The following is a 24,134-nucleotide window of genomic DNA, read 5'->3' on the forward strand; positions in this document are numbered from 1 at the left end:
GTCTCCTGCCTCCAGGTCTTGATCTTGCCTCTTGTTCTAGGAGTCGTCACCACTGGTCCCCAAGGTCGGAGCCCTCAGAACCTGCTACCCAGTCCCGCGCTGACGCCCGCCGTGCCCCAGGTCGGTACGTGCTCCCACCCACCTCTGCTGTCCTGGAGTCCCAGCCGCCCCCTCGATCCTATGCACCTCGGGACGCAACAGCACCCCTGCCTTGCCCCAGAGCAGACGGAAAGGCTCTATGGAGCCTAAGGGAATGCTCGCCTCCCCCTAACCAGCACGCTTCTTGTTTTCCTCACAAATGGAGTGGCCTCCGGGACGTCCCGAGGGTCACACACGTGGGCTGGGTTTCCGGGTCAAGTGTAACTGTTCCATTTCAGCTCGCTCAGTTCTTCAGGCTTGAACCCTTCTTGTGCGCCCTGCTCCAGCCCTTCTGTTAATGTGGCATCTTTGCTTCTGTTAACGTGGGTGCCCCTTCTAGGTACCACCCTCCCCTAGCATGCTCTGCTACCAGTCTCCCGGGCTTCGCAAGTGTGCTGAGTGTCCTGTGGTGACCAGCTCTTCCTCAATCAGCCTTATATTCCACCATGTGATCCAGCACCTGGAGACTCACCCCAAGCTCACTCTTCTGGTTCCACCAGGGCACATTAGTGTCCTCTCCCCTTCGTAAACCAGCATGTCCCCAGGTGGGCCACGCTGACCCTTAACCTCAGTACTGGTCTGGCGTCAGGGGGACCATTGGGGGCGGAGTCTGCAGTAGAGCCCCAGGGCTGAGCGGGGTCCTGCTTCAGCTCAGACTCCTGCGTAGTCATCAACTCGGGAGCCACTGTCCCCTCACAAGGGGATGGAGCCACTTCCGCCGACCAGAGGGCTCAGGGGAAGGGGGCCAAGGGTCAGAAGCTGAAGGGCATCCACAGATGTGCCTCCCCCTTCTCTCTCGGGAAGCACTTGGCAGAGAGTACTTGCTGAGGCTGGAAATTGAAACTTGGCTGAAGTTTTGCTTATCTCTCTTTTTTGAAACAGATTTGATTCATTTACTTTTAGAGAGGGGAAGGAAGGGAAATAGAATTATCAATGTGTGGTTGCCTCTCCCATGCCCCCTACTGGGGACCTGGCCAGCAACACAGGCATGGGCCCTGACTGGGAATTGAACTGTGACCCTTTGATTTGCAGGCTGGCACTCCATCCACTGAGCCACACCAGCCAGGGCGGGCTTCTGTTAAAATTACGTCCTCACCTGATCTACAGAACAATTGATCTTTCTGATAGAGGAAACGAGGGCCCCTTTGAGTGCTACCAAGGAGGGAACAGGGGTGTTCACCAAAGGCACAGGCTGAAAGGTTCACAGCCACGCTGGGCACTGGGTCAACGGTAGAACGGATGTCGGTGTACTGGTGTATTCACACACTGGAACCTTATGTCACCAGCAGAATAAAGACACACATGCAGACACAACCACACCGTAGCAATGTTGACGAATCTCGTAAACACGATGGTTACCCCAGGGAGCCAGAGAGAAAAGAGTGCAGCTGTGTGACTCATTCAGGTAAAGCTGCAAACCAACAGAACAGATGCAGGCGGCCAGGAGACAGGAGGGTGGCGGGCCACCCAGTCACCAGCCACTACAAGGAAGCCCTCCAACACCGTGGCTCCGTGGCCCAAGGCCAGGGGGAACATGGAGGACCTCCCGGGGATGGGCACCTGTGTTTCCTGGAATGGGTGCCCTTTGCTCAAGCCTGTTCTGTTTGCACCAAGTTACTGAACTCAGCACTTTAGTGGGGGGACTGTAGGTACATGTATTATGTACCAAAGGAAAGTTTTCAAGTTTTACAGGGAAATCTTTCTCAGCCATTACATTTACGTTTATTTTGTTCTTTAAACAGCTGCCTCTTGTTCCCCTGTGTGGCTTCACTGTGATTAACTCCTCCTGCATCCATGGCGGCCGAGGCGGTCTGCAGCTTTTTGCTCTCGTCTTTGACGCCCCAGAATCTGATTCCAGGTAAGAGGGTCGGCGCACTCTGGGCATTGCTCGTGTTGACTGCAGCTCAGAGCCCAGAGAGAATGTGGGCGGGGGGTGGGGGGCGCTGTCTGAGGGTTCTGCTGAAGGATGGTGGCGGGAAGACTAGAGAAGCAGCCAGAGGAGTAGCACCATTCCGCTCTGAGTTCTCTGGTTTTGTCTCCTTTTATGTCCCCACTGTGTGGGTGGGAATGTTGTGGCCACGTCCTGACACTGCACACTCGGCAGGGACCAAGACAGCTCAGGATGAGCAGAGAAGGGAAACTGGAAAGGGAGAAGGAAGGGAGTTCCTGGAGTTTTCTCCAGGTGTGTTTTTCTCTCCCTCCCACCCGCCTACCCCCAGCAAGCCCCAGTACAGAAGCTACAACTCCAGAAGGTGCTGGTCCTGTTGGACCAGGGGGACCACGGTGTGAAGACAGGGTGGGAGAACCATTGCATTTCACCAATCTTTATCCCCCCTCTGCTTGTTCTGGGTGCTGAGCAGCCACAGGAAGTACATAGCACTTGGGGAGAGAAAAGGCAGGCTTTCTGGCTCAAGGACCAGGAGGGGGAGTAGAAGGCTCTGGAAGCTGGGAGGGGCTGCTGGGGAGATCAGGAAATGGAGACAACCTAAGAAAGGGAACCTGGACTTTCTCCCAGACACAAGTGTTGGCAGAAGGCATTGTTCCTTTGCAGATCCTGCCCCTACAGGCACAGACGGGCAACATACCTGAGTCTCCATTGGCCTGGCTACACCATTTCCCCGCCCTGGTGATTCCCTGACACTCTACCCAACTTGTGGGCCCACCCAAACTGCTTCTGGGCCTTTCTATACCAACTGTCTGTCTTGGCTCCTGCTGGAGACGTTCCTAATGTCTCTCAAAGGCCCACAAATCCCAAACAAGCTGCATCTGACCTCAGCATGCCCTATACGTCTTGCTAAGTGGCCCGTGGCCCCTCACTAAGAGCAGCTGAGCTCAGTTTGCAGCCTGCACTCTTCTGGGGACCCATAAGCACAGCAGCACTAGCAGATACCTGCAGATTTTTCTGTAGCTTATGTTAAATAGCCCTGGGCAGGGCACAGGCAGGGGCTAATCTTGGCTTGCATCTTAGCCTCCTGGGAAGCCCCAGAGATGACACTGCACCTGGTGGCCAGCTTCAGAGCATGCCAGAGCAACACTAAACCACATCCTTGAGTGACACTCCAAAGAGGTGGACTCGGTAGGCACCAGAGCCACACTGCAGTGAATCCTGCTCTGCTGTGTGGGGCTGGCCCCTGCACAGCAGCTTCTCCACTGCAGTCCCTGCCTCTTGTTGTATCCAGTCAGCCTGGCGGGGTGTGGGGGAGGGGGTCCACCCTCTCAGGGACATGCCTGCAGCTTGAATAAAAGGATAAAATGCACACAGCCTACATGGGGGCACACCTGGAGTCCCCAGCTTGAGTGAGTAGGGAGGCTATGCCACTGGGCTCTACAGGACACCTACTGCATACAGCCACCTTACCAAGAATGCAACACATAGCAGCTCCACCTAATACACGGAAACAGGCACAGAGAGGCCCCCAAAATGGGGACACAAAGAAACATGGCCCCAATGAAAGAGCAGGAGAAATCTCCAGAAAAGGAACCAAATCAAATGGAGCCAAGCAAACTACCAGGTACAGAGTTCAAAATGATGGTTGTAAGGATACTCAGGGACTTAGAGAGAATTTCCACAGCATCAAAAAGGACATGGAAACCACAAAAAAGAACAAGCCACAGATGAAGAATATAGGAACTGAAATAAAGAGTACACTAGAAGAAATCAATAGCAGATTAGGCAAAGCAGAGGGCTGCATCAGCAATTTGGGAAGACAAGGTGGCAGGAAATACCCAATCAGAGCAGCAAAAAGAAACAAAAATTAATGAGGGTAGTTTAAGGGAACTGCAGACAACATGAAGCATACCAACATCCACATCACATGGGCACCAGAAAAGAGAGAGTAAGGGGTTGAGAACCTATTTGGAGAAATAATGACTGAACACTTTTCCAACCTGGTGAAGGAAAAGGACACACAAGTCCAGAAAGTGCAGAGGATCCCAAACAAGATGAACCCAAAGAGGCCCATGCCAAGACACATTATCATTAAAATGCAAAAGGTTACAGACAAAGTGAGAACCTTAAAGGCAGAAAGAGAAAAGCAGTTTGTTACCTACAGGGGAGCTCCCATAAGACTGTCGGCTGATTTCTCCACAGAAACTTGACAGGACAGAAGGGATTGGCAAGAAATATTCAAAGTGATAAAAAGCATGGACCTATAAGCAACACTACTCTACCCAACAAGGCTATCATTTAAAATCAAAAGCCTCCCAAATAAATAGCTTCCCAGACAAGAAAAAGTTAAAGGAGTTCATCACCGCCAAACCAGTGTTACAAGAAATGTTAAAGGGCCTTCTTTAACAAGAAGATTTAAAAAATAAAAAGTAAGAATAATAAAATGGCAATAAATATATATCTATCAACAACTACTTTAAAATACATTTTTAAGGATTTTATTTATTTATTTTTAGAGAAAGGGGAAGACAGGGAGAAAGGGAGGGAGAGAAACATCAGTGTGTGGTTGCTTCTTGTGTACCCTGTACTGAGGACCTCGCCCACAACCAAGGCCTGTGCCCTGACTGGGAATTGAACCAGTGACCCTTTGGTTCACAAGCCAGCACTCAATCCACTGAGCCACAGCAGCCAAGGTTCTGTCAAGAACTACTTTAAACGTAAATGAATTAAATGCCCCAATCCAAAGACAGGACAGCCGAATGGATGAGAAAACATGACCCTTACATAGGTCGTCTACAGGAGACTCACTTCAGATTGAAAGACACTCACGGACTAAAGGTAAAATGATGGAAAGAGATATTTTATGAAAATGGACATGGGAAACAAAGCTGGGCTAGCAATACTTATAGCAGACAAAATAGACTTCAGAACAAAGGGTTAACGATAGAGAAAAACAACCCTGCAATTCCACTTCTGGGTATTTATCCAAGGCAACCTACAACACCAAATGAAAAAGACACCACTGCAGCGTCAGTTACAGTGGCCAAGAGCAGAAGCAACCCAGGCGCCCATCGGTAGACGAGTGGGCGAAGAGCAGGGGCACCCGCGCACGCTGGAACGCGACTCGGTCACAGATGAGAACGAGATCTCGCCTCTGCAACGACAGGGACAGACCTAGAGGTGTTTTGCTGAGTTAAGGACGTCAGACAGAGAAAGACAAATGCCATATGACTTGCCTTGTATGTGGGCTTTTAAGAACAAAGTACGTGAACAGCAGAGGCTGACACATGGATATAGAGAACATTTGGATGGTCGCCAGACAAGATGGGGGTGGGGGGATGGGCGGAGAGGATGAAGGGACTGAGAAGCACGAACTGGTGTTTCCGGAATAGTCACGGGGCGTGAGGTGCAGTGTGAGGAACATAGTCCATAATGTCGTTGTAACTGTGGGTGCTGTCCCGTGGGTGCGACATGTGTCAGGGCTATATAAGTGTTTAATCACGGGGTTGCACACCTGAAGCCACTATAACATTGTATGTCAGCTGTAATGGAAAGGAAAAAATAATTTTAAAAAAGGAAAGAAAGGGAGCCTGGAACTCCCAGGCTTACCCCCAGAGAGTCTCAAACAAGATGAACCCATGAATGCATGCCTGAAGGGACTTGAAGAGAATTCCCAGGACTGGCCACTGGGTGGCGCACACGGTTCAGGTTTGAATGGAGCCTCAGAGGCTCTGAGAGGAGCTGAGTTTGCAGCCTCGGAGCACCTGGCTGTCTGGCCTCCCGGCTTGACTGCCCGCCACACAGACACGAATCCACTGTCAAGGACCTCGTGGGGCAGGTGACGGAACTGTTTGGCATGTTTCTGGGGGCGGTTCCATGAACTGAGGCTTGTGTTACAACTCCACAACAAAATGGATTTTACTGTATGAAAAACTAATTTTAGAAAAACGAAAAAACTTTTCACACTGTACACTTTAAATGTATGCAATTTATTGTATCTGTTTTACCTCCATCACCGCTCAGACAGGGAGCTCGGGAGGAGGCCAGCCGCCCCTGTGGTCCTGCCCTGCCCCTCTTCAAAGGTTCTTGGCTGCAAGCTCCCACGCTCACCTGGATGCCCAGTGCCAGGGTCGGATGAGCCCCAAACACAAACACAAACAGGTGTTCCCCCTCCCCCGCCTTCACCACACGCTCCCCTGAGCTGGCAACGCCCTGTGCACTCCACCTCCAAGCCTCGACCCAGTGAGGCCTTAGGTGGGTGACAGGTGGCAGGAAGGACGCCCAGTGGACCTCACCTTGGGAAGGCTGATCACACAGCGGCCGGCCGGAGGGGGAGGCCCCGGTCCTGCGGATCAGGTGCTGGGACAGACTGATGGAGGAGAGCAGAAGGTCCAGCGTGTCGTTGGGGCATGCCTGAGTGTCAGCGGGTACTGGCAGTGGGAGCTGCAACGGGTCTGGGAGACCAAGTGCCAGGAAGTGTGTGTGTGACGTCCTGTGTGAGGGGCCAGGGAGGGACATTTCCCTCCTAGGACAGACTCCAGGAGGGGGGAGGGGGAAGGAGAGCAAGCAGAGGGAGAAGGGGCCTTCTGCAGGAAGAGGGGGCAGGTGCGGGACCGTCCCTCAGGAGGTGGTTAGAAGGAGCAGTGTCCCTGGCGCAGTGGAACCCACAGCCAGTGAAACACGCAGAGAAGTGGGGAGAGCCACCCAGGACAAACTGGGGCTGAGGGGAAAGGCCGCTTCTCCTTTCGTATCATCTCCCCACGGCGGTCTCTGCTTCAGGGTGACTCAGGACTGGGAGGAAGCTGTCCAGAGGGAGGGGTAGGGGACAGGTTGGGAAGGGGTCTGAGACCCCCTGTGCCCTGCAGTGGGGCAGCCTGGAGGCAGGTTGGGGACGGGACTGCTCCTGCTGCCAGGCTGGGTGTCAGCTCTGAGGGCTGTGTCCTCCCCAGGTGCACACCCAGCGCGTCTCCCTCACTCCCTGGGACCCCAGCTCTGAGCTCCTCTGTGTGCCCATCCCCCACCCCGTGTCCTGGCCCCCACTTCTCAGCTCCGAGCACTCGCACTCCCACGGGTAAGCAGATCCCTGGCCGGGCCTGGACGCTTTGCTTCCCCCAAGTTATTGAGACACATCAGTGGTATGCTAATACGCGACGACACTGTTTTTGTCCCAATGAATGAAATGAGGAAGTAACCGAGGACAACAAATGAGGGAAGTAGAGGAGGGAAACAAATGTAATGATTCAGACACATCGAAGGCAGTTTCCCTCTGGGCTCCGTTCAGTCCTGGAGGTCACTGGCCTCTGACGGTCCCCAGGGAGAGAACGGGGCGCCAGGACCATGTGGCTGCTCCCACCTCTGCTCCTGCTCCTCGTCCCAGGTGAGTGGGCGGGGCTGCAGGAATGGGCAGGACTGGTGCTGGGCGGGACCCAGAGAGGGTCAGTCCTGGGGGAAGGGACGCGTCCAGCCCAGCAGCGGACCCTCTGAGTGGGAGGAAACCGAGGGCCTGCTGAGTGCCCGCTGCTCTGTCGGGGGGAAAGGGGCAGAAGCTCCCCTGTCGGGGCCGCGTCCCCGCCCCCACCCCCGGCTCTGCCCACCCCCCACACAGGGGGAGGAACCCAGGAGCCAGTCCCACCCTGGGACCTTCAGGGGCTCAGGCGCTGGGGCTGCAGCTCACACCCCCTCAGCCAGGGAGGGGCTCAGGGACCCGGGTTGTTTCAGAGCCTCCTCGGCTGCTGGTGCCTTGTAGCCAGAGCCGAGCCCCCTTCCCTAAAGCGCTCAGAGAACCGGGAGGGGACAGGCAGTGAAGCCAGGGTGACAAGCTCTCTGGACTGTTGTTGCTCCACCCGGCTCACCTGCCTGCCTGAGCTTCTGCTCGGGACAGAGCAAAGACGGGACCATTGTCAATGTGGTCAGTGTGATGGCCAAGACAGGGACAAGGCAGTCTGGCGGCATCAGGGGGGCTAAGTCGGCTCCAGAACCTGAGAACCTCAGAAGAGGTGACATTGAGCTGAGCCCTGAGGAGCGGATAGAAAAACCGAGTCGGTACGGCGGAGAGCAGGCGCTCCGGTCGGAGGGAGCAGCCTGGGGGAGGCACCGAGACACAAAAGGGCATGGTCGTCGGGGTGCAAGGAAGACAGTGAGTGTGTGAGCAAGCGTGTGCAATGGGAGCGCCGTGTGCGTGTGCACAAACGTCCGTGTGTAGTTCCTGCAACCTGATCACATGTGGGGGGTCAGGGGGTTGCCGGTGGGCGGGTGCAGCGCGTCGGGCGTGGGGGCGGAGGCGGCCCCGGTGTGCGCCCACAGCTCTGGGGACCCCGGGCTGGCGGAAAGGGTGTGTTCAAGGAGGGGAGCGGTCGGTAGCCCAAAGGGCCCCTTTTCGAGAGAGGTGACAACAAAAGAAATAGTGTCGTGGATTAAGGAGCCAACAGGAGGACGGATGTGAGAGCCTGGGGCAGAGGGCGGAGGGCGGAGGGTGGAGGCTCCGGGTGGCACCCCGGGAAGGAGACGGAGGGTGGGTTTCTGTCTCGCAGGCAGTTTCTGCATCTCCGGCCCGCCGTCCACGAGAGGATCAAGAGGGGACTCGCTGACCGTCCGGTGTCACTACGACGCAGGGTGGGAAACCTACCACAAGTGGTGGTGCCGCGGAGAGGCCCGGCGTTCCTGCGAAATCGTTACAACCACCGGGTCGGAGCACAGGGTGCAGCGTGGCCACGTGGCCATCCAGGACGACCACGGGAGGAACGCATTCACAGTGACCACTGAAGCGCTCCGGGAAAGTGACACGGATGCCTACTGGTGTGGGATTCAGAGAAGCGGAGCCAACCCAGGGCACCAGGTGCGCGTGTCCGTGGACCCAGGTAGGAGCCATGCCCCCCGCCCCCTGCCGTCCCTGGAGGCCGGGCACCGGCCCGTGGAGCAGGCCACAGCTTCCCTCTGTGTGCCGGGCAGAAGGAGAGGAGCCCGGGGTCTATGCATGTGCCTGTGCGTGTGCGTGTGCATCTGGGTGGGCACACACGTGTGTGCAAGTGGTGGGGGGAGCGTGCACCAGGAGTCTGGGAAGACTGGAAGAAAGCACAAGTCTCAGCACAGTTGGGGGCCCTCTCCCTGGCCCCCTCTCTCTCTGGGGGTGAGGGACTCTGAACTCATTAACGGCAGGAGCAATGGATTCACTGAGGGCCACCCATGGGCCACCCATAGCCTCCCTGGGCTGCCTCTGAGCCTCAAGGGGACTCCGGGCTCAGCCACACCTGCCCCAGAAGCACCAGAGCCTCCCTGGGGTCTGAGGCTGGAAACAGAGTCAGGCTGTAGCCCCCGCCCCTCAGCTCCGCCTCCAGAGCCCTCAGTCTTGGCTCTGTGTTTGGGAAGCTACCCCCCTCCCTGCCCCTGTCCTGGCCTTTACCCCCGAACAGACCCACCAACACTTGGTAGGTAATACGAGCATCTGTGACTCGTGAGCCTGTTCGTAAAGTCTTTCCAAACTCGGTGCATGCAAACACGGTGTGCGTGTGTGTGCACGATGGGGAGGTATGCTGGTTCTAGAATGTTCCAGAAATTAGCTGGAAAAGACAACACAGGTGGGGGTGGACGCATGGAAAAGTGGAGGAGCAGCCGGCACCCAGAGCACTGCAGGCTGGGACCCTCCAGGCCGGACGAGTCCTGGCCGGGCCGCCGGGGAGCGGGGCGCCCTGGGCAGCCAGCTCCTGGGTCACCCCCTTCCGGCAGCAGGCACAGAGCCTGCTCGGGCCCAGTGGGGCTTCGGCTCCAGGAACTGGGCACGTGGCTCTTGCCCTGTGAGCGGTGCCCAGCGGGGCTCTGAGGTCAGACAAGACACCTGTGTAAACTGTGGTCCCTCGGGCCCTGGTGAAGTGGCGTTTCTCTGGACACGCAGTCATGCTACGTTTTGGGTAAGGAACCAGAAAGGTGCAAGCAAAGCCCAGTGTGGCAGACCGGCCGTGCAAAGGCAGAGACGTCCTCGACCCCTAGGGGCGGGGTGTGGAGAGGGACCTGAGGGGCGGGGGGCACCTGAGTCACCCCCCCCCCCCCCCCCCCCCCGCCCAGAGCGCTGCTCTGCTCTGCACGGTCAGGGCAAATCCAGCAAACACATTTGCAGTCAGCAGCTAACTTGACTGGACCTATGTCACCACCCACAGCTAAGCCTGAGACGCCACACCCGCCTGTAGCGCTGACGTCATCGGCACCGGCCAGACTGGGGGTCTCGCCTCCAATTGTCCAGAGCGGCAACAGCAGCTTGTCTCTCGCCAGGTGAGCAGAGCCGGGCCCTGCAGACCCTCCCCCCACACCCTGGCTGCCTCCCTGGTCTGCTCCCCCAAGGACGCTCTGTCAGAGACACCCGTGTAACCCCTCTGGTGCGCCCGGGCAGGGGAGAAATGGCCGTCTGCCCTGCGCCTCCCCCTCCCCCTTTTCACCCCGGAGGACTTACAGTGCTCCCCTCTCCCTGTGGAACCTAGGCCAAGTTCTCCGGCTGGGCTGCAGGAGGGGAGGTTCTGGTCTTCCTCTGGCTCTCCCCCAGCCAAGAAGCAAAAGGAAGTGTAGCCGGGTTCAGCCTCAAGTGTGCTAGAAGGGAAGTGCCCTTACCATGAACTTGAAACAACAAAATTCTACTATCTGATGGTTGTGGGAACCAGAAATCTGGAACGAGTCTCAATGGGCCGAAATCACGGTGTCGGCGGGGCTGAGTTCCTCTGCAGGGTCCAGGGGAGGACTGTCCCCCGACTTTTCCAGCTGCTGGAGGCCAGCTGCACTCCTTGGGTCCTGGCTCCTTCCATCTTTGAAGCCAGCAATGTCCGAGAGGTGTTTTCATTGTGTGACTCTAGCCCCGACTGTCCTACGCCCGTCTTTCCCTTAAAGAGGCGTGGGGTCCACCCAGATAGCCCAGAACCACCTCTCCATCCCCGAGTCAGCTGATGGGCAACTTGAAGTCCGCCTGCAGCCCTTGCCCCTTAACATAACATGTCCAGAGGTTCTGGGGGCTCGGGTGCCTTCAGGGACTCTTTTCCTGCCTGTCACAGTCACGGGCAGACACACGGTTCACCGCTCCAGCCCTTCGCTCCCCCAGCACCGGGAGTGGGGGGCTGAGGGCATCAGCCTGAAGTCCCCTCCCTTCGGAGGCTCCCCAAGGACAGTCAGTAAGCAATTCCACCGAAGGGCAAACATCCCCAGCCCCTGACTATGCCCGCCGCTGCCTGGAGGGCTCCCATGAAGTCCAGGGTCAAGGTCCATTCTCTCCCTGGGTCCAGCCTCTCAGAATCGCCCTGCATCAGCTCCCTTCTCTGCTCCAGCCCGTCACCTTCCCTTTCTTTGGGGTCCTGTTCCCTGGAGCCCAGCTCCCGCTGGACCGTTTGTTCAGCGATGAGTCCCAGTGAGGCGAGGCTGTGAGGGGCACCTGCTCTGCCACCCGGCTTTGTGCTGCTCGCAGCTGCTTGGACAGCAGAGGTTCTGCTGAGCGGAGGGTGTGGAATGAGGACTTCTACCGAGGCTGGAGAAGCAGGAGAGAAAGGAGTGGCAGGGAGAGAGGAGGGAGCAGGCCTCGTGCAAAGAGCACAGAGGGTATTTTTAGGACGTGCGATGCGGCGTGCCCTCTCTCCCTGGAGACAACTGTCGGTGACGTCGACAGGACTCATCCTGCTCGAGGCAGGCTGAGGGGCAGAATAGGGGTGGCCTGCGGGGTTCCGGGGGGGGGGGGCGCATGGGTCCCAGCAGAGGGGCTGAGGCACACGGTGAGGGGGACCAGATTCTCACACGCTGATAACAGAAACAGGTGTGACCCAGGGCCTAAGGGTCTCACTGGACCAAGTGTCCGAGCTCCGAGGGACCTACGACAAAGTACGTGTCACGGGTACTCTCAGATGGGGGTCAGAGCCGCAAGAGGTCCCTCCCAGGAGGACCCGGCAGAGGAGGCCAGGGTCGCAGATCTGAGCCGGGGAGATGGGCAGACCTTCCACAGGGAGACGGGCGGCGGGGAGAAGAGTGGAATGAGGAAGACAGGAAAGGGCAGACCTTTAGCTCGGCGGGGCTGCAGGAGACGGGGGACGGTGAGCCGTGGGAGACCCGCCGGAAGGCAGAAGAGAGACAGACCAGGGCTGCTGGGCCGTACTGGCTTGGCCTCCAAAGGCTTGGCCTTTGGGCAAGGTGACTGAGCCCCTCCAAGGGGCCTTCCCGGCCAGGGAAGCATCCTAGGCTTGCCCCTCACGCCACTCTGGGCTGCAGGGGTTGGGGGCTGAGTGGGGAGGTGGCCCACGGAAAGAGTCTCACACCTGTGGCCATGGTCCCTCTACAGGTCCCTGCTCTGCAACATCCATTTTGTGCTCCTGACCTTCCTTAAGGTGCCCCTGCTTGTGGGCCTGCTGTGCGCGGTGATGTGGCTGAGCAGGCAGCCGGCGGAGGCCCAGGGAAACGAGCTCCGTCTGCGTGGGAAGCCCGCAGCGCCCCTGCCACCGACTCCCCGCCTCGAGCGCGCAGAGCCTGCCGACCGCTTCTCGGGGAATAAGCAGGGGTCGCCGTTCCAAAAGAGAGGAGGGTCCCCGCTGGGGAGCGGTCCCCCCTCGTCCTGGCTGCAGGGACGCAGTCGGCACAGCCCCGCACCCTGGCCTCCAGCGCAGGAGCAGAGAGCGGAGCAGAGAGCGGAGCAGAGAGCGGAGCAGAGGCGCGGCTCCCCTTACACACCGGGTCCTCGGAGGCACCCGCAGCCTCAGCCGTGCGGGTCCTCCCGCGGCCCCCTGTCCGGTGACTATGAGGTGGCTCTGCCAGTGGGGGGTGGTGACACTGTCTAGGACTCCAGCGAGTGATGGAGTCGTGATCCCCGCCAACCAGCAAGTACGGAAACTGGATTAAGCCAAAAAGGTTCAGAGAGCGTCTACCGGGGCTAAGACACACGCCCCACAGGCAGGGGTGCAGAGGTGTGCGGAGGCCGCCCTCTGTCGCCTCGGACCCTCTGGAGAAGCACCCGAACGTAGACGGTTAAGGACAAGCTTGGACCGTGGCTGCGTCCGCATCCAGTGTGTCTGCGCTGCATGTTTCTTATTAAATCTCTGGTTTCCTGTGCTCTCTGAGATGATGCTGTTTGGAGTGCTCTCTCCATACGGTGCAGGGGGTGTGAAGCGACTCACAATCTGACGCCAGAGGGAGGTGCACCTCGCAGAACGCACCAACCAGAGCGTTAGGGGGTGTTAGGGGCGGGGCCTGGAAGATGCCTCTGCATTTCCGCAGGGAAGTCAGGAGGAGCACCTGATGCTTAGATGCACTGATGGCTGGGGGGTGAACCAAGAAACGCGTGGGGACTTTCAAAGATAACTTTTAAAATGTTATTTTCTACGTTTTAAAAAAGTCTTTATTGAGGTGTATTTATGCCTCAAAAATTACAGAGTCTTCACACGCTCCGTGTGCAGTTTAAGGAGTTTTTTTTAAAGGTGATCACCTGGGTTACTGTCATCTCAACCCAGACCTTCATGGGGTGGTGGGTATACGACCGTAGCGTCATGCTTTCAAACTGTCACACGCAAGTCTTAATCTGGCACCTTCGTGTCACACACAAGGACCAGGAACCCTGAAGGGCGAGGCCCAGTCCCAGGGCCAGGCAGCGGGGTCGGATCTGCCGTGAGCCAGCCCGGGGCCCCGCAGGTCCATCTGCCGCTCGAGGAGGGCAGTGCCCAGGCCTGCTGCTCGCACCAGATGGCCCCAGGCACAAGCGCCGGGCAAGCCCAGCAGTGCTCCGCAATCTCTCCGCTCTCCTCTGAGGCCCCGTCCCGCACCCCGGACTGGCAAGGACCTACAAACACGTCCTGTTTTGATCGCAGTACCTTTCAATGGAGTTCGATGCCTGTATTTAAACACGAGGAATTTCACTTCTGGCTTCGGTTTTAAAAGTAGAAATGCCAGAAGACGGTGGGTCCCCGGTGCCCCACGCTCCCTCCTGACGGCCATCGAGGGTTCGAAACCTCCCAGGGGCTCCCGAGGGTGCCTCCAGGGTACCATTAAAACACGCACGGTAGAACAGAATGAATAAAAGCATCCTTTTTTGGCAGATGACATGACTGTCTACATAGAAAATCCCAAGGAATCTACCTAAGCACTACTAGAGCTGATACGTGAGTTCACAAGGTCACAGGACAAAAGGTGAGCACACACACTCACCAGCCACATTTCTGTACCTGCTAACGAGCATTGGAAACCAACCTGAAGACTCCAATGCTATTCCCAATTGCACCCCGCCCCCACCAAAAGAGAAGCAGCTGAGCATTGGTCGGCCAGAAGGTGCGCCAGGGGCAGCGTCTTTATGCTAGAAATTATGAAAAGCAGATGATGGATGTCAAAGATTTCTAATACATTGCGAGAGCTGTGCCATGTGCGTGGATTGGAAGGCTCAGCACAGTGAAAGCCGAAAGATCTGTTCGCTTTGAAGAGAAGCCAGAGTACCAGCATAGTAAAGATACCCACTTCACAATATCCATCTACACCTTTACCGCGATTCCTATCAAAATCCCAGCAAGATCTGTTCATGAAGACCAGCTCACTTTAAAATGTATGCAGGAAGGCAAGAGAACTGGAACGCCTCAGGCAGTGCTGAAAAAGAAGAAAGAGGGAGGAATCCCCTGCCGGCACTCGACTCTCGCGACGGGATCACAGAGCCCAGAGGGAAGCCGGACCTCGCGGTATCGGAGGGACAGACAGCAGGATCCGTGAAGAACATACAGGACCCCAGACGCCTGGCTCTTCACTGCCCGGCCTCCACATGCCCTGTCCTTGGCTCTGAGCCCTTCCTTGGAGACGTCGCCCCTCCCTGGGCTCCGATCAGCCTCTCCATACGTCTTTCTCCCCAGCGGCCATGCCCTGCGAACCCACATCGTTAGCTTCCCGCCAGACCTCTCTGCCTGCAAACCCCAGCCGCACGGAGGAGGGGAGCTCTGCGTGGCCCAGCTGCTCCTGCCGCTCCTGCTGCTGCGAACGGGCCCCGCTCTCTCGCTCTCTCGTCTCCGAGGCAGCACCCTCCGGACTCCCGGGCCCTTTCTTTCCGAGCTCCTACACGTCTGCTCAATAAGCCTCCTGAAAACACGCCCGCCACCCCGTTGGGATATGCCCAAATCCACCCGAGTGTCTCACAGCAAAGCTGTAGTGAGAGCTGGGTCCCTCTAAGCCTTTGCCACATGCCCGACCTTGGCTGGCCTGGGTCAGCTCCCCGTGCACTGCCGCGTGGAAAGGTCACTGCGAGGGCATCGTAGGCACGCCCACACACCGTGAGAAACTCCTGCCACACGCCACTCACTGACAGGCCCTCCAGGCCCGGCTTCCTCTCTCTGCCCCGCCCCCAGCCCTCCTCAGCTGACAGCCACCCTTCCTTCATCGCCACCCTCAGACACCACCTCCGGTCCCTGTCCGGCCCCTCCGGCACCCACTGTGCTTCCCCTCCTGGGGTGCTAGCAGCCCTGCCTCTGCCGAACCGCGTTGTGAGCTTGTCTTCTTAAACGAACAGCAGCGTAAACGTCTTTCTTGTCACGACTGTGTTTCCACACCCGCCCTCTCCCCCGTGTGTTTGTTAACATGATGAGTGTGCGCCTCATTAGACGAATTTCTCCTTCAGCTCCCAGGGCGGCTGGTCTGCGCGCAGGGGCTCAGCAGGGGATGGGTGATGCTTGTGGTGGGCAGTGAAATGCCCCCCCACAAACTGCAGGGAGGGGGCCACTGACAAGCATTCAAAAGCCGCCTGAGCCCTGTCCTGGGCCCCGGAAGCGCAGGGGCGGCCGTGGCATCACACCTTCCCAACGTAGTGAAGCGTCTCTTCGCCTCTGTGTCCTGCACCCGGTCCTCAGGGACTCCGTCTGCCTCGCCCACGGAAGGGGTTTAGGGGCCACGGGGGGCCCCAGCCAGGCTTCTCCTCAAGTCCACAAAGCGGGAACCCTCCGTGGGCTCCGTGCACAGGAGAGCTGGCAGGGTGGGGAATTCCAGGAGAGAGATTTGGGGCACTCATGGCCTCCTCTTCCCACTAGTGTGCCAACTGACCCCAGAGCTTGCACTTGAAATTGCTTGGCCACGGCCACCCCAGGCAGAGCCGTACTGAGCCCAATGCCCTGGTCACAGAGCCACTAGCGGGTTGAAGTCTAACAAGACCCATGACGTATCAGAAGAGGAGAAGGAAACTCGATCACACGAGATAGTGGGCAGCGTCCTCTGTCCGGGCTGAAGGCCCCTGGGACTGTCCCTCTTCTGCCCCCAGAGGAGGGGACGGAGCCCTGGGAGCCCAATGACCGGGAGCCTCCTGTCTGCAGGGAGGAGGTGGCTATTGTCCTGAGGGACACCGGCTTACGAAGTTTCTGTGCCACAGAATAAGTAGCCAGGCTTCCGCGCACGCAGCCTCCAGAGAACTCTCTCCCTTGGGAAGTGGGCGTGAGGGTAAGCAGCTGGGGGGTCTGGGGACGAGAAGGGAGACCCCACACAGGGGCCCAAGACTCATCTTCCCCCACGTGAGGACCAGAGCGAGTGCCCGCTGAGCCCCAGGGGTCTGCCTCCCTTGAGGTGCGGGAACAACACCCCCAGAAAACTCGAGTGCCCCCCAGAATCCAGGTGCTACTGCCTCCTTGCCCTGGAGTGCAGGGCCTGCAGAGCTCTCTCGTTCAGTCTGAAGGACTGGATCCCCGGGTAGGCATTCCCTGGAGCTGGCGCAGGGCGCGGCGGATCCCCAAGGTCAGGCCGACCCCGTCTCCTCCCAGGGCCCGCCAGACGCCTGTTCACGAAGACGAGGGCCCCGAGCGTGCTCAGGAGCAGGGGCACCTTCAGCAACAGCAGGAGCAGGAAGTAGACGGTGCTGAGCGGAACCCTGTGGGGGGACACGGTGACAGGAAATGAACTGCCTCCTGGGGTGGGGGGCGGGGTGGCCCAAAACCCCATTGTCCCTGCTGCTGCCTGTGGCCTGATGCCAGGGCCCGAATAACTCAGGAGCGCATTGAGAAGGGACCCACTCCGGGGCCCCTCTGTGGGGCCCCTGCCACCTCTCCTCCCTTAGTCAAGAGCTGCCCTGGGGACGGTGGCTGGGAGGTGATGGGGGGAAAGGGGGAAGAGGAACCAGGCCGCGCTCTGAGCGGTCCCTGCGTCCCGCTGCCCCTCGGTGTCCCCTCTGTCGACAACGGCCGGAAACCCACATGCAAAAGCCCTTTTCCCTTCTTCCCGGGGTCAGGCAGCAGCGTCCCAGCCCTCCTTTGGGGTCATTGGGAGGAGGAGAGGGGTCCCAAATGCCAGGCCGGGGCCAGCCCGTCCACCCACAGACCCAGGAGCAGCTCGTGGGAGCAGGATCCGCGGTAGAGCAGAGACCCCTGGAAGCGAGCCCGGGCTAGGGCCCGGAGGACCGGGACTCTGAGACCAGACCTGGTGGGGAAGGAGAGGGGAGGGGTGAGGACCCGGGGAGGAGGGACTGCCCAGCCTTCTGAAACCAGCTTCTGTCTCTGTCCCCGCACCTGCTCCACGGGGCAGGGGGACGGAGTAGTCACAGGACAAGTGACAGCTTCCATTCAGAATCCCCACGTGGCCTCAGAGAACGTAAAAATCACAACCAGAGTGGGGGGGGGGGGGACCGACAGACAGTGAGGGGAAAGACACAGTGTGTGGCCTGCCCCCACGCGGGGGTCCCACGGGGCTGCTGACCCTCCCGGTCCCCGGCCTCCGGGCCTCGGGCCTCACCCTGGGCAGGAGGAAGGCAGTCGGTCAGCGCTGAAGTTCCGCCCGGTGGTGGCCTCCGGGAGCATGGCCTGTGCGGTGGGATGCGGGGCCGGTCTCGTGGTCGTACGAGGTGCTGAAGAGAAACCACACGTCAGGCACTGCCCTCCTCCCGCCACTCACTCCGCACCGGCACCCGCGGGGTCTGGAAGGGCTCCACCGAGCCTGCAACCAGACACAGGCCGCCTCCTGGGCGGAGCCCCTCGGGGACTAGTGTGACTTTTCCAGAACTGGCCACGAGTCGCCCCTCTAATAAGTGCCAGGCTGTTCTGTCCACTCCGAGTGTGGCTCTGCCAGGGGTGAGGGTAGGGGTCGCCAGGGGGCGCTCTGTCTGATGAGAAGCCCCTGGGGGAGGGGGAGCAAGGAGGGGCCTGGATGATGCCCAGAGCCTCGCACAGACTCGGGAGGGGCTCAGAGTGGCCTTCACACGGAATCTCGGGCCACTTATCCCACGACTCACATGTCACCCGGCCCGCCCCGAGGACCTCAGGCGTCCAGACTATTGGCACAACCTCCATGCCCCGCCCCCCCACGCTCTATCCTAACGTCATGGTGTCCCTCAAACAGCAGCCGCCCCAGAGGCTCGGCCCCTCGCAGGGCACCCAACACAGGCTCAGTCTCGCCCAACAGCCCTTGAGGTCCTTGCTGTTGGGGATTTGTCGGTGGACGCGGCACACGCCCCGCCCCCATGGGGGGGGAGGCAGAGACACCCAATCAGACTGACGCACTTCAATAGAAAGGGGCGGGGCTCCACGGGGCGCGGCAGCAGCGCCTCCTCCACCTTCCGCGGAAGCCCAAAGCAGGGAAGGGGGGCACGGAGGCGCACGGAGGAGGCTGCAGGGTTGCGGGGTGACTGTAGGACAGGAGAGACAGGAGCACGTTCGCAGGCTGAGGCGAAGAAGAGCAGGGACGAGGGAGAGGCTGAGGCTGAGGCTGAGGACGGGAGGGGGTGCGGGTAAGGGGCGGAGAGAGGGTGTGAAGGAGCAGAGAGGGCGTTCAGCTCAAGGAGGAGCCGTGGAGTGAGGCGCCAGCTGCAGGACGATGCACTTCAGCTGGCGGAGAAAACTTGACCCCGAGCCTACAAGGGAAGGAGGGGAAAAGGGTTCGGTTGCACGGGAGCTTGCAGGTGAAGGAGGAAAGAGGTTGAGAGAGCTTGGCCTGGCATCCTGTGCCCTCTCGGTAAGGAAGAACAGATGGGTCGGACGAGGAACCATGAACTTGGGGTGACTGCCCCAGCAGTACTGGAGCAGGTAGATTACAGGTAGGGTGACCGGCTTGCCCAAGTTTGCCGGGGAGTTTTCCACCTCCAGCCGGGAAAACCCCACGCCCCCGGCATCCCCTCGGTCCTGCGAAAACCCGATGGTCCGTCAGCCCCATTTCAGGATGGACTCAAGCATGAGGGTTTCGAAAGGTGGCCAGGAGAAGGGTGCGCGGGACTTGAGCGTACTGGTAAGACAAGAAAGCACAGCCCGCTGTGAGCGCTGCAACTGGCTCTGGGAGGAAGCGAGATCCCGGCACGAGCAGGGCGGGCAATAAACGGGGGGAGAACGTGGTGAGGAGGGTCAAAGGCCTCCGGCCTGGAGGCGCGTGTGAGGCTGAGAGTGGGGGTGGCGGGGACGAGGGTACGGAGGGCGGAGGCGTGCAATGCTGCTGGGAAGCGGAGTGCAGGGCTCTAGACGCCACCCGTTCGGGTGACGACAACGTTTGCCCCGTTGCCACGGAGCGGGGCTCCGAAACAGAGAGGAAATGCAGGCCGCCGAAGGTGAGAAGCCCACCGAGCCTGAGACGAGGTTGATTGCCGAGTTATTCAGTAAAACCGCCTAGGACAGTGACGGGGTTGGGTGGAGACGCTGCCAAGTTCCCTGGAAGCCAGCTGGCCGAGTCTGGGAGAGGCAGAGGGCGGGGCGGCCGTGTGACGCGTCGTTAAAGGCAGCAGATGGGAGTGCGCTGGGCTGGAAGTCAGGACAGGAGCGGGAAGAACAGGGGCGGGGCTTCGGGGGAACTTGGGGGCGGCAGACAGCAGCTCCGCCCAGAAAGCCTCCCTCCTGGAACAAGTGAGGCCCATTAGAGGGCACCGTGGTGCAGGGGGCTTCCTGTGAGCCGGCTGGAGAGGCTTGTGAAAGTGCGGGATTCCGGAGGGCTTGCTGGCCCCGCCCCTGTCCAGGCGGAAGGGTCCGCCCCCTCCCCTCCCTGCCCACATGATATAGTCTCTTCCCTCCACCCCCGAGACGGAGGACAACAAGGCTGGACCCAGAGACACTCTTGGGTGTAGCCCCACCCTGGTCCCCGGGTGCAGTCAGAGCGCAGGCTGCCGGAGTGAGGGGGCTCTTACCTGGGGAGACAGACACCTGCACCCGGAACGAGGGGTCCCGTGACCACACGTCCAGGATCCACACTGTCTGGATTTTACACCAGTAGGACCCAGCGTCGGCGGCGTGGAGGTTCCTCATGGTCACTGTGAGGGTGCGGGCGTGGGCGTTGTCTTGGATGGACACTCGGCCATTTCTCCGTTCTCTCTCTTCTCCGTCGGTTTCCACGATCTTGTTACAATCCGTGTCATGCTCTCCGCGGCACCAGTATTTGTTATAGCCCTTGTAACCCTCCTCGTACCAACACCGGACGGTCAGGGAGCTGCCCACGGTGCCCCTCACAACGCTGGGGCCCCCCAGGGACAAACAGCCTGGAAAACATAAACCGCATCCCAGGAGCCCATCCCGATGGGTCCCCGGACCAGCCCCAGGGGGCAGTGGCCGGGGGAGGCATGGCCGGTTCTGGCTCCGGGATGGGGCCCCTGAGGGACACCAGAGCTCAGGACCTAAGCGTGGAGACTGGGGATTGGAGAGTGCCATCAACGGGGAGTAGAGACCTGTTCCGGGGGGGCCCAGGGACACTGGGTGACCACATGCATGGGTCCCCACCCTCAAGGTGGGGAGAGTCGGACCCACGTTGGAGGTGGGAGCTGGGAGAGCTGGCATTCCCGCCCTGTCCTGAGCCCAAACCCTTCCCTCTGGAGGGGGCCTCTGCATCCTGGGCTCTCCCCATCTCAGGCTTGTCCTTTAAACCTCTGGTTCACTGCCCTCTCCACGTGCCCTCGATGGGGGAGTCTCGCTACTCTCTAGGCCACAGGCGGCAAACACAAGGACCATGAGCCAAATCCCGCCCTCCACGTTATCTTATCTGGCCCAGCACCTTGCTTCTACCCGGTGGCAAGGTCGAGCTCCTTGCCCCTAGTGAAGGAGCAGTTACATCTATACAGTCCTAGAATTACACTCGGCCCTTTCAAGGCCACCTCGAGGTGGCTGTGGCCCCCGGTGAACATGAGTGTGGTGCCCCTGCCCTCGGGAGAATCGGCACACACAAGGTCTCTCACACAGCTGGCTGCTGAGAAGGGCAGGGGCCTAAGGAGACCCCCTTAGGCTTCCTGTCTCGGATCTGGGGCGTGCGTGGGCTGACCACCTGAATTCTTAGTCCCCACAGCCTGAAAAGACAGGCGGGAGCAGAGCCAGGAGCTGGGGTGGAAAGGAGACAGGAAATGTGAGTCTTTACAAGTGACTTTGAAGTTTTCATCTGAGCCCCGCTGCAAGTACTCGGGAGGGACAGGTGAACCCCCTCCTCCCCCCCCACCAGGCTGGAGGTGTCAGCCCGCTGCTCGCGAAGGGGTGGGAAGTGGTTTCCGTCATCGGTCTTCCTGCACCCAGGCCAGGGCCTTTAGGTGGTTTTATCTCCTCTAAGCAAGCAGGTTTCTGCAAGCAGTGATGTGCAGGGAGGCAGGGAGGAGCCCTGATATGTGGTATTGGCCGAGTTCCCTGGTTTAAGTGACCTCACCGTGCCCAGTTTCAAGCTAACCACATGCTGTCACCAGACGTGAAGTCAGGAAAACACACTCACGGCCAGCTGTCGTGAGCCCAAGTGAGCTGGCTCCAGCCGCCACTGCTTCCTCTAGGGTGAGTCACAGAATGTCACCGCCTTTTCAGACACGCCGAGCACCTCCCGTGTGCACTGGAGCGCACCTCGTTTAAATGTCCCTCCGAGTCTGAGACCTGGAGCGTAGGGCCTCAGGACGCCTGGGAGGCCCGCCCGCCAGCTCATTCATTCCAATCGTTAGGAAACCCCTCTGCCTGCGGTCAGTCTTACCAGCTGGTTTCTCCTTCTAAATCTCTGCCTTTCCACCCACTTTTCTTGGAAGCGTCTGCCATGTTGGGCAGGTTCTACGCTTTGAGAGGAAACCCAGCCAAGGAAATCATTCTGCAAAGGCTATCCTCTCATTTGTATCCTAAATCTACGTCCCACGGAGGGGAAAAGAAAAGTGCCCTCACGCATTTGGAATGTCTTTTCTAAGAGTTTGTCTCTGCACATCCAGCCGTGGACAGACGGTTGTACGCACTTGCTTACGCCACACCTTGATTCTAAACAACGTGAGGTGGATGCCGAGAATGGCATGGTAGACCCTCCATTAATTCTTCCTAAGGAATCTTTCCAACTCCTTTCAACTGAACGCCGGCAGAACAGAAACCCTGCGAGTTCCTGAACTTCCCACGATCCCTCCTGGCTCCACGCTTTTGCCTGCGCCCTTCCCCTTTTCCGCTCATTCTTCAAGACCAAGGTCCCGGAAAGCCTTGGTGAAGACCCGCGTCCTTCCAGCAGCAGAGCTCGGGGTTCCTGCCACGCACCCTCATCCCCCAGAGGGTGAGTCCCTTCTATAGCAAGTCCCACGCTGTGTTGCAACTGCTTGCCTTCCTCATCCAACCCTGAGCCCCCGAGTGCAGAAGTTGTTCTGAATCACAGCATCCGGAACGGTCCTGGCACACAGGTGGCGCTCAGGAAGTGCAGGTAGGATCTGTGGGTGAACGTTTAAGTGCACAGGAGAATAGACGGATGGATGGATGGATGTGCCCTTCCTGTTTTGGCCATCACTGTGCCTCTGGCCTGAACCCAGGGCACCCTCCTGCCCCCTACATGAGCAGGCTGCCCGAGCCCCAGCCCCACTCACCTGGGAGGCAGAGAAGGAGCAGAGCCGGAGGCAGCCACATGGTCCTCTCTCCCTGGCCGGTGTCCCCAGCGAATCCAAGTCCCAGCCGGCACTGAGGAGCCTGCAGCGGAGCCCGGTCATTTACCCTCTACTTGTTCGAGGTTCCTGTGCGTCCCTGTGCCATCCACTTCCTCGTTCACCTCTCAGCTGCTTCCTCATTTGGAGCCTTCCCTTGAAAAAAGGGGAAGAGAGGCAAGGGGCATACCCGAGAACGGACCAAGCCCAACAGGGAAAATCAGTTGATTTTCCCCCTGCGTAGTGACAATGTTTGGGCCACACCATGAACCTTCACGAAAGGCAGTCCCTACGTGTGAAACCTTGGACAGAGGAGACCCTGGGTCCCCTGGGTCCCCTGACTCTCCCTTCTTCCTGTCTGGGCCTCTTTTTTTTTTTAAGATTTTATTTATTTATTTTCAGAGTGGGAAGGGAGGGAGATAGAGAGAAACATCAATGTGCGGTTGCTGGGGGTTATAGCCTGCAACCCAGGCATGTACCTTGGCTGGGAATCAAACCTGCAACACTTTGGTTCACAGCCTGTGCTCAATCCACTGAGCTATGCCAGCCAGGGCAGTGGGCCTCTTTTTTGATTTAATCAGCTGCCTCTTCTCTCTGGCTGCCTACTTTGGGGTCATAAAACACTCTCACTTAAGAGATCTGGGGTGCCCTGGCTGGCGTGGCTCAGTGGATTGAGTACCGGCCTGTGAGTGAACCAAAGGGTCACTGGTTTGATTCCCAGTCACGGCACATGCCTGGGTTGCGGGCCAGGTCCCTAGTAGGGGGCACTCGAGAAGCAGTCGTGTATCTCTTGATGTTCCCCTCCTTCTCTCCTTCCCTTCCCCTCTGTCTAAAAATAAGTAAATAAAATCTTTTAAAAAATAGCTTTTCACTTGGTCTCTCAGCCAGCTACACATTCCCTCCAGTCCAGCCTGCGTGTCAGTGGCTCCTCCAACACTTTTCCCAGAGGCTGCTATCCACGGCCTTAAACTCACTGTCTTGTAGAACCTCCTGCCAAATCGTTGGCCATTTCTAGCTTTCACCGTAAGGGCACAACTTCTCATTTCCCCCCTTTCACCATAGCTGATGAACGTGATACTTGGGTTAAGCCCTGGACCACCAAACACAAGGCCCACAGGCCAGTGCCAACAAACAGGCAGAATATATAGAGAATTCCTAAAACCCAACAGAAAAAAAAAAAAAGAAAAAAACGATTCAAAAACGGGCAGAAGATTTCCATAGATATTTTTCTCCAAAGATACTCAGATGGCCGATAAGCACGTAAAAAGATGTCCCACATCACTAATTATTGCAGAAATGCAAATCAAAACCGCAATGAGATACCATCTTGCACCCACAGCATGG

General features: G+C 58.6%; 2 protein-coding genes across 2 annotated transcripts; one reads left to right on the forward strand and one right to left on the reverse strand.

Moving 5' to 3' along the window:
* The first annotated feature begins 7,363 nt into the window (after positions 1-7,363).
* On the forward strand, positions 7,364-12,816 carry LOC114503889 (CMRF35-like molecule 7). Its single transcript, XM_036009072.1, has 4 exons — positions 7,364-7,403; positions 8,557-8,883; positions 10,087-10,288; positions 12,324-12,816. Exons 1-4 carry the CDS (start codon positions 7,364-7,366, stop codon positions 12,814-12,816), a joined length of 1,062 nt encoding a protein of 353 aa, XP_035864965.1.
* A 2,310-nt stretch (positions 12,817-15,126) lies between these two features.
* On the reverse strand, positions 15,127-22,933 carry LOC114502298. Its single transcript, XM_036009073.1, has 6 exons — positions 22,737-22,933; positions 19,750-20,426; positions 18,958-19,092; positions 18,471-18,599; positions 17,711-17,778; positions 15,127-16,853 (listed from the first exon to the last, which is right to left on the reverse strand). Exons 1-6 carry the CDS (start codon positions 22,774-22,776, stop codon positions 16,604-16,606), a joined length of 1,299 nt encoding a protein of 432 aa, XP_035864966.1. The 5' UTR covers positions 22,777-22,933; the 3' UTR covers positions 15,127-16,603.
* Positions 22,934-24,134: the final 1,201 nt, after the last annotated feature.

This window comes from Phyllostomus discolor, chromosome 8 (assembly GCF_004126475.2).
Source record: "Phyllostomus discolor isolate MPI-MPIP mPhyDis1 chromosome 8, mPhyDis1.pri.v3, whole genome shotgun sequence".
NCBI classification, from domain to species: domain Eukaryota; kingdom Metazoa; phylum Chordata; class Mammalia; order Chiroptera; family Phyllostomidae; genus Phyllostomus; species Phyllostomus discolor.

What these genes read in the sequence shown, in the direction of transcription:
- LOC114503889 (XM_036009072.1), top strand. Translation starts at nt 7,364, where the DNA reads ATGTGGCTGCTCCCACCTCTGCTCCTGCTCCTCGTCCCAG. An exon ending in GCTCCTGCTCCTCGTCCCAG is followed by an intron (nt 7,404 to 8,556) that starts GTGAGTGGGCGG and finishes TCTGTCTCGCAG; the next exon opens with GCAGTTTCTGCATCTCCGGC. An exon ending in GCGCGTGTCCGTGGACCCAG is followed by an intron (nt 8,884 to 10,086) that starts GTAGGAGCCATG and finishes CCCCGCCCAGAG; the next exon opens with CGCTGCTCTGCTCTGCACGG.
- LOC114502298 (XM_036009073.1), bottom strand. Translation starts at nt 22,776, where the DNA reads ATGTGGCTGCCTCCGGCTCTGCTCCTTCTCTGCCTCCCAG. An exon ending in GCTCCTTCTCTGCCTCCCAG is followed by an intron (nt 20,427 to 22,736) that starts GTGAGTGGGGCT and finishes TATGTTTTCCAG; the next exon opens with GCTGTTTGTCCCTGGGGGGC. An exon ending in GCAGTCACCCCAAGTTCATG is followed by an intron (nt 18,600 to 18,957) that starts GTTCCTCGTCCG and finishes CCTGTCCTACAG; the next exon opens with TCACCCCGCAACCCTGCAGC.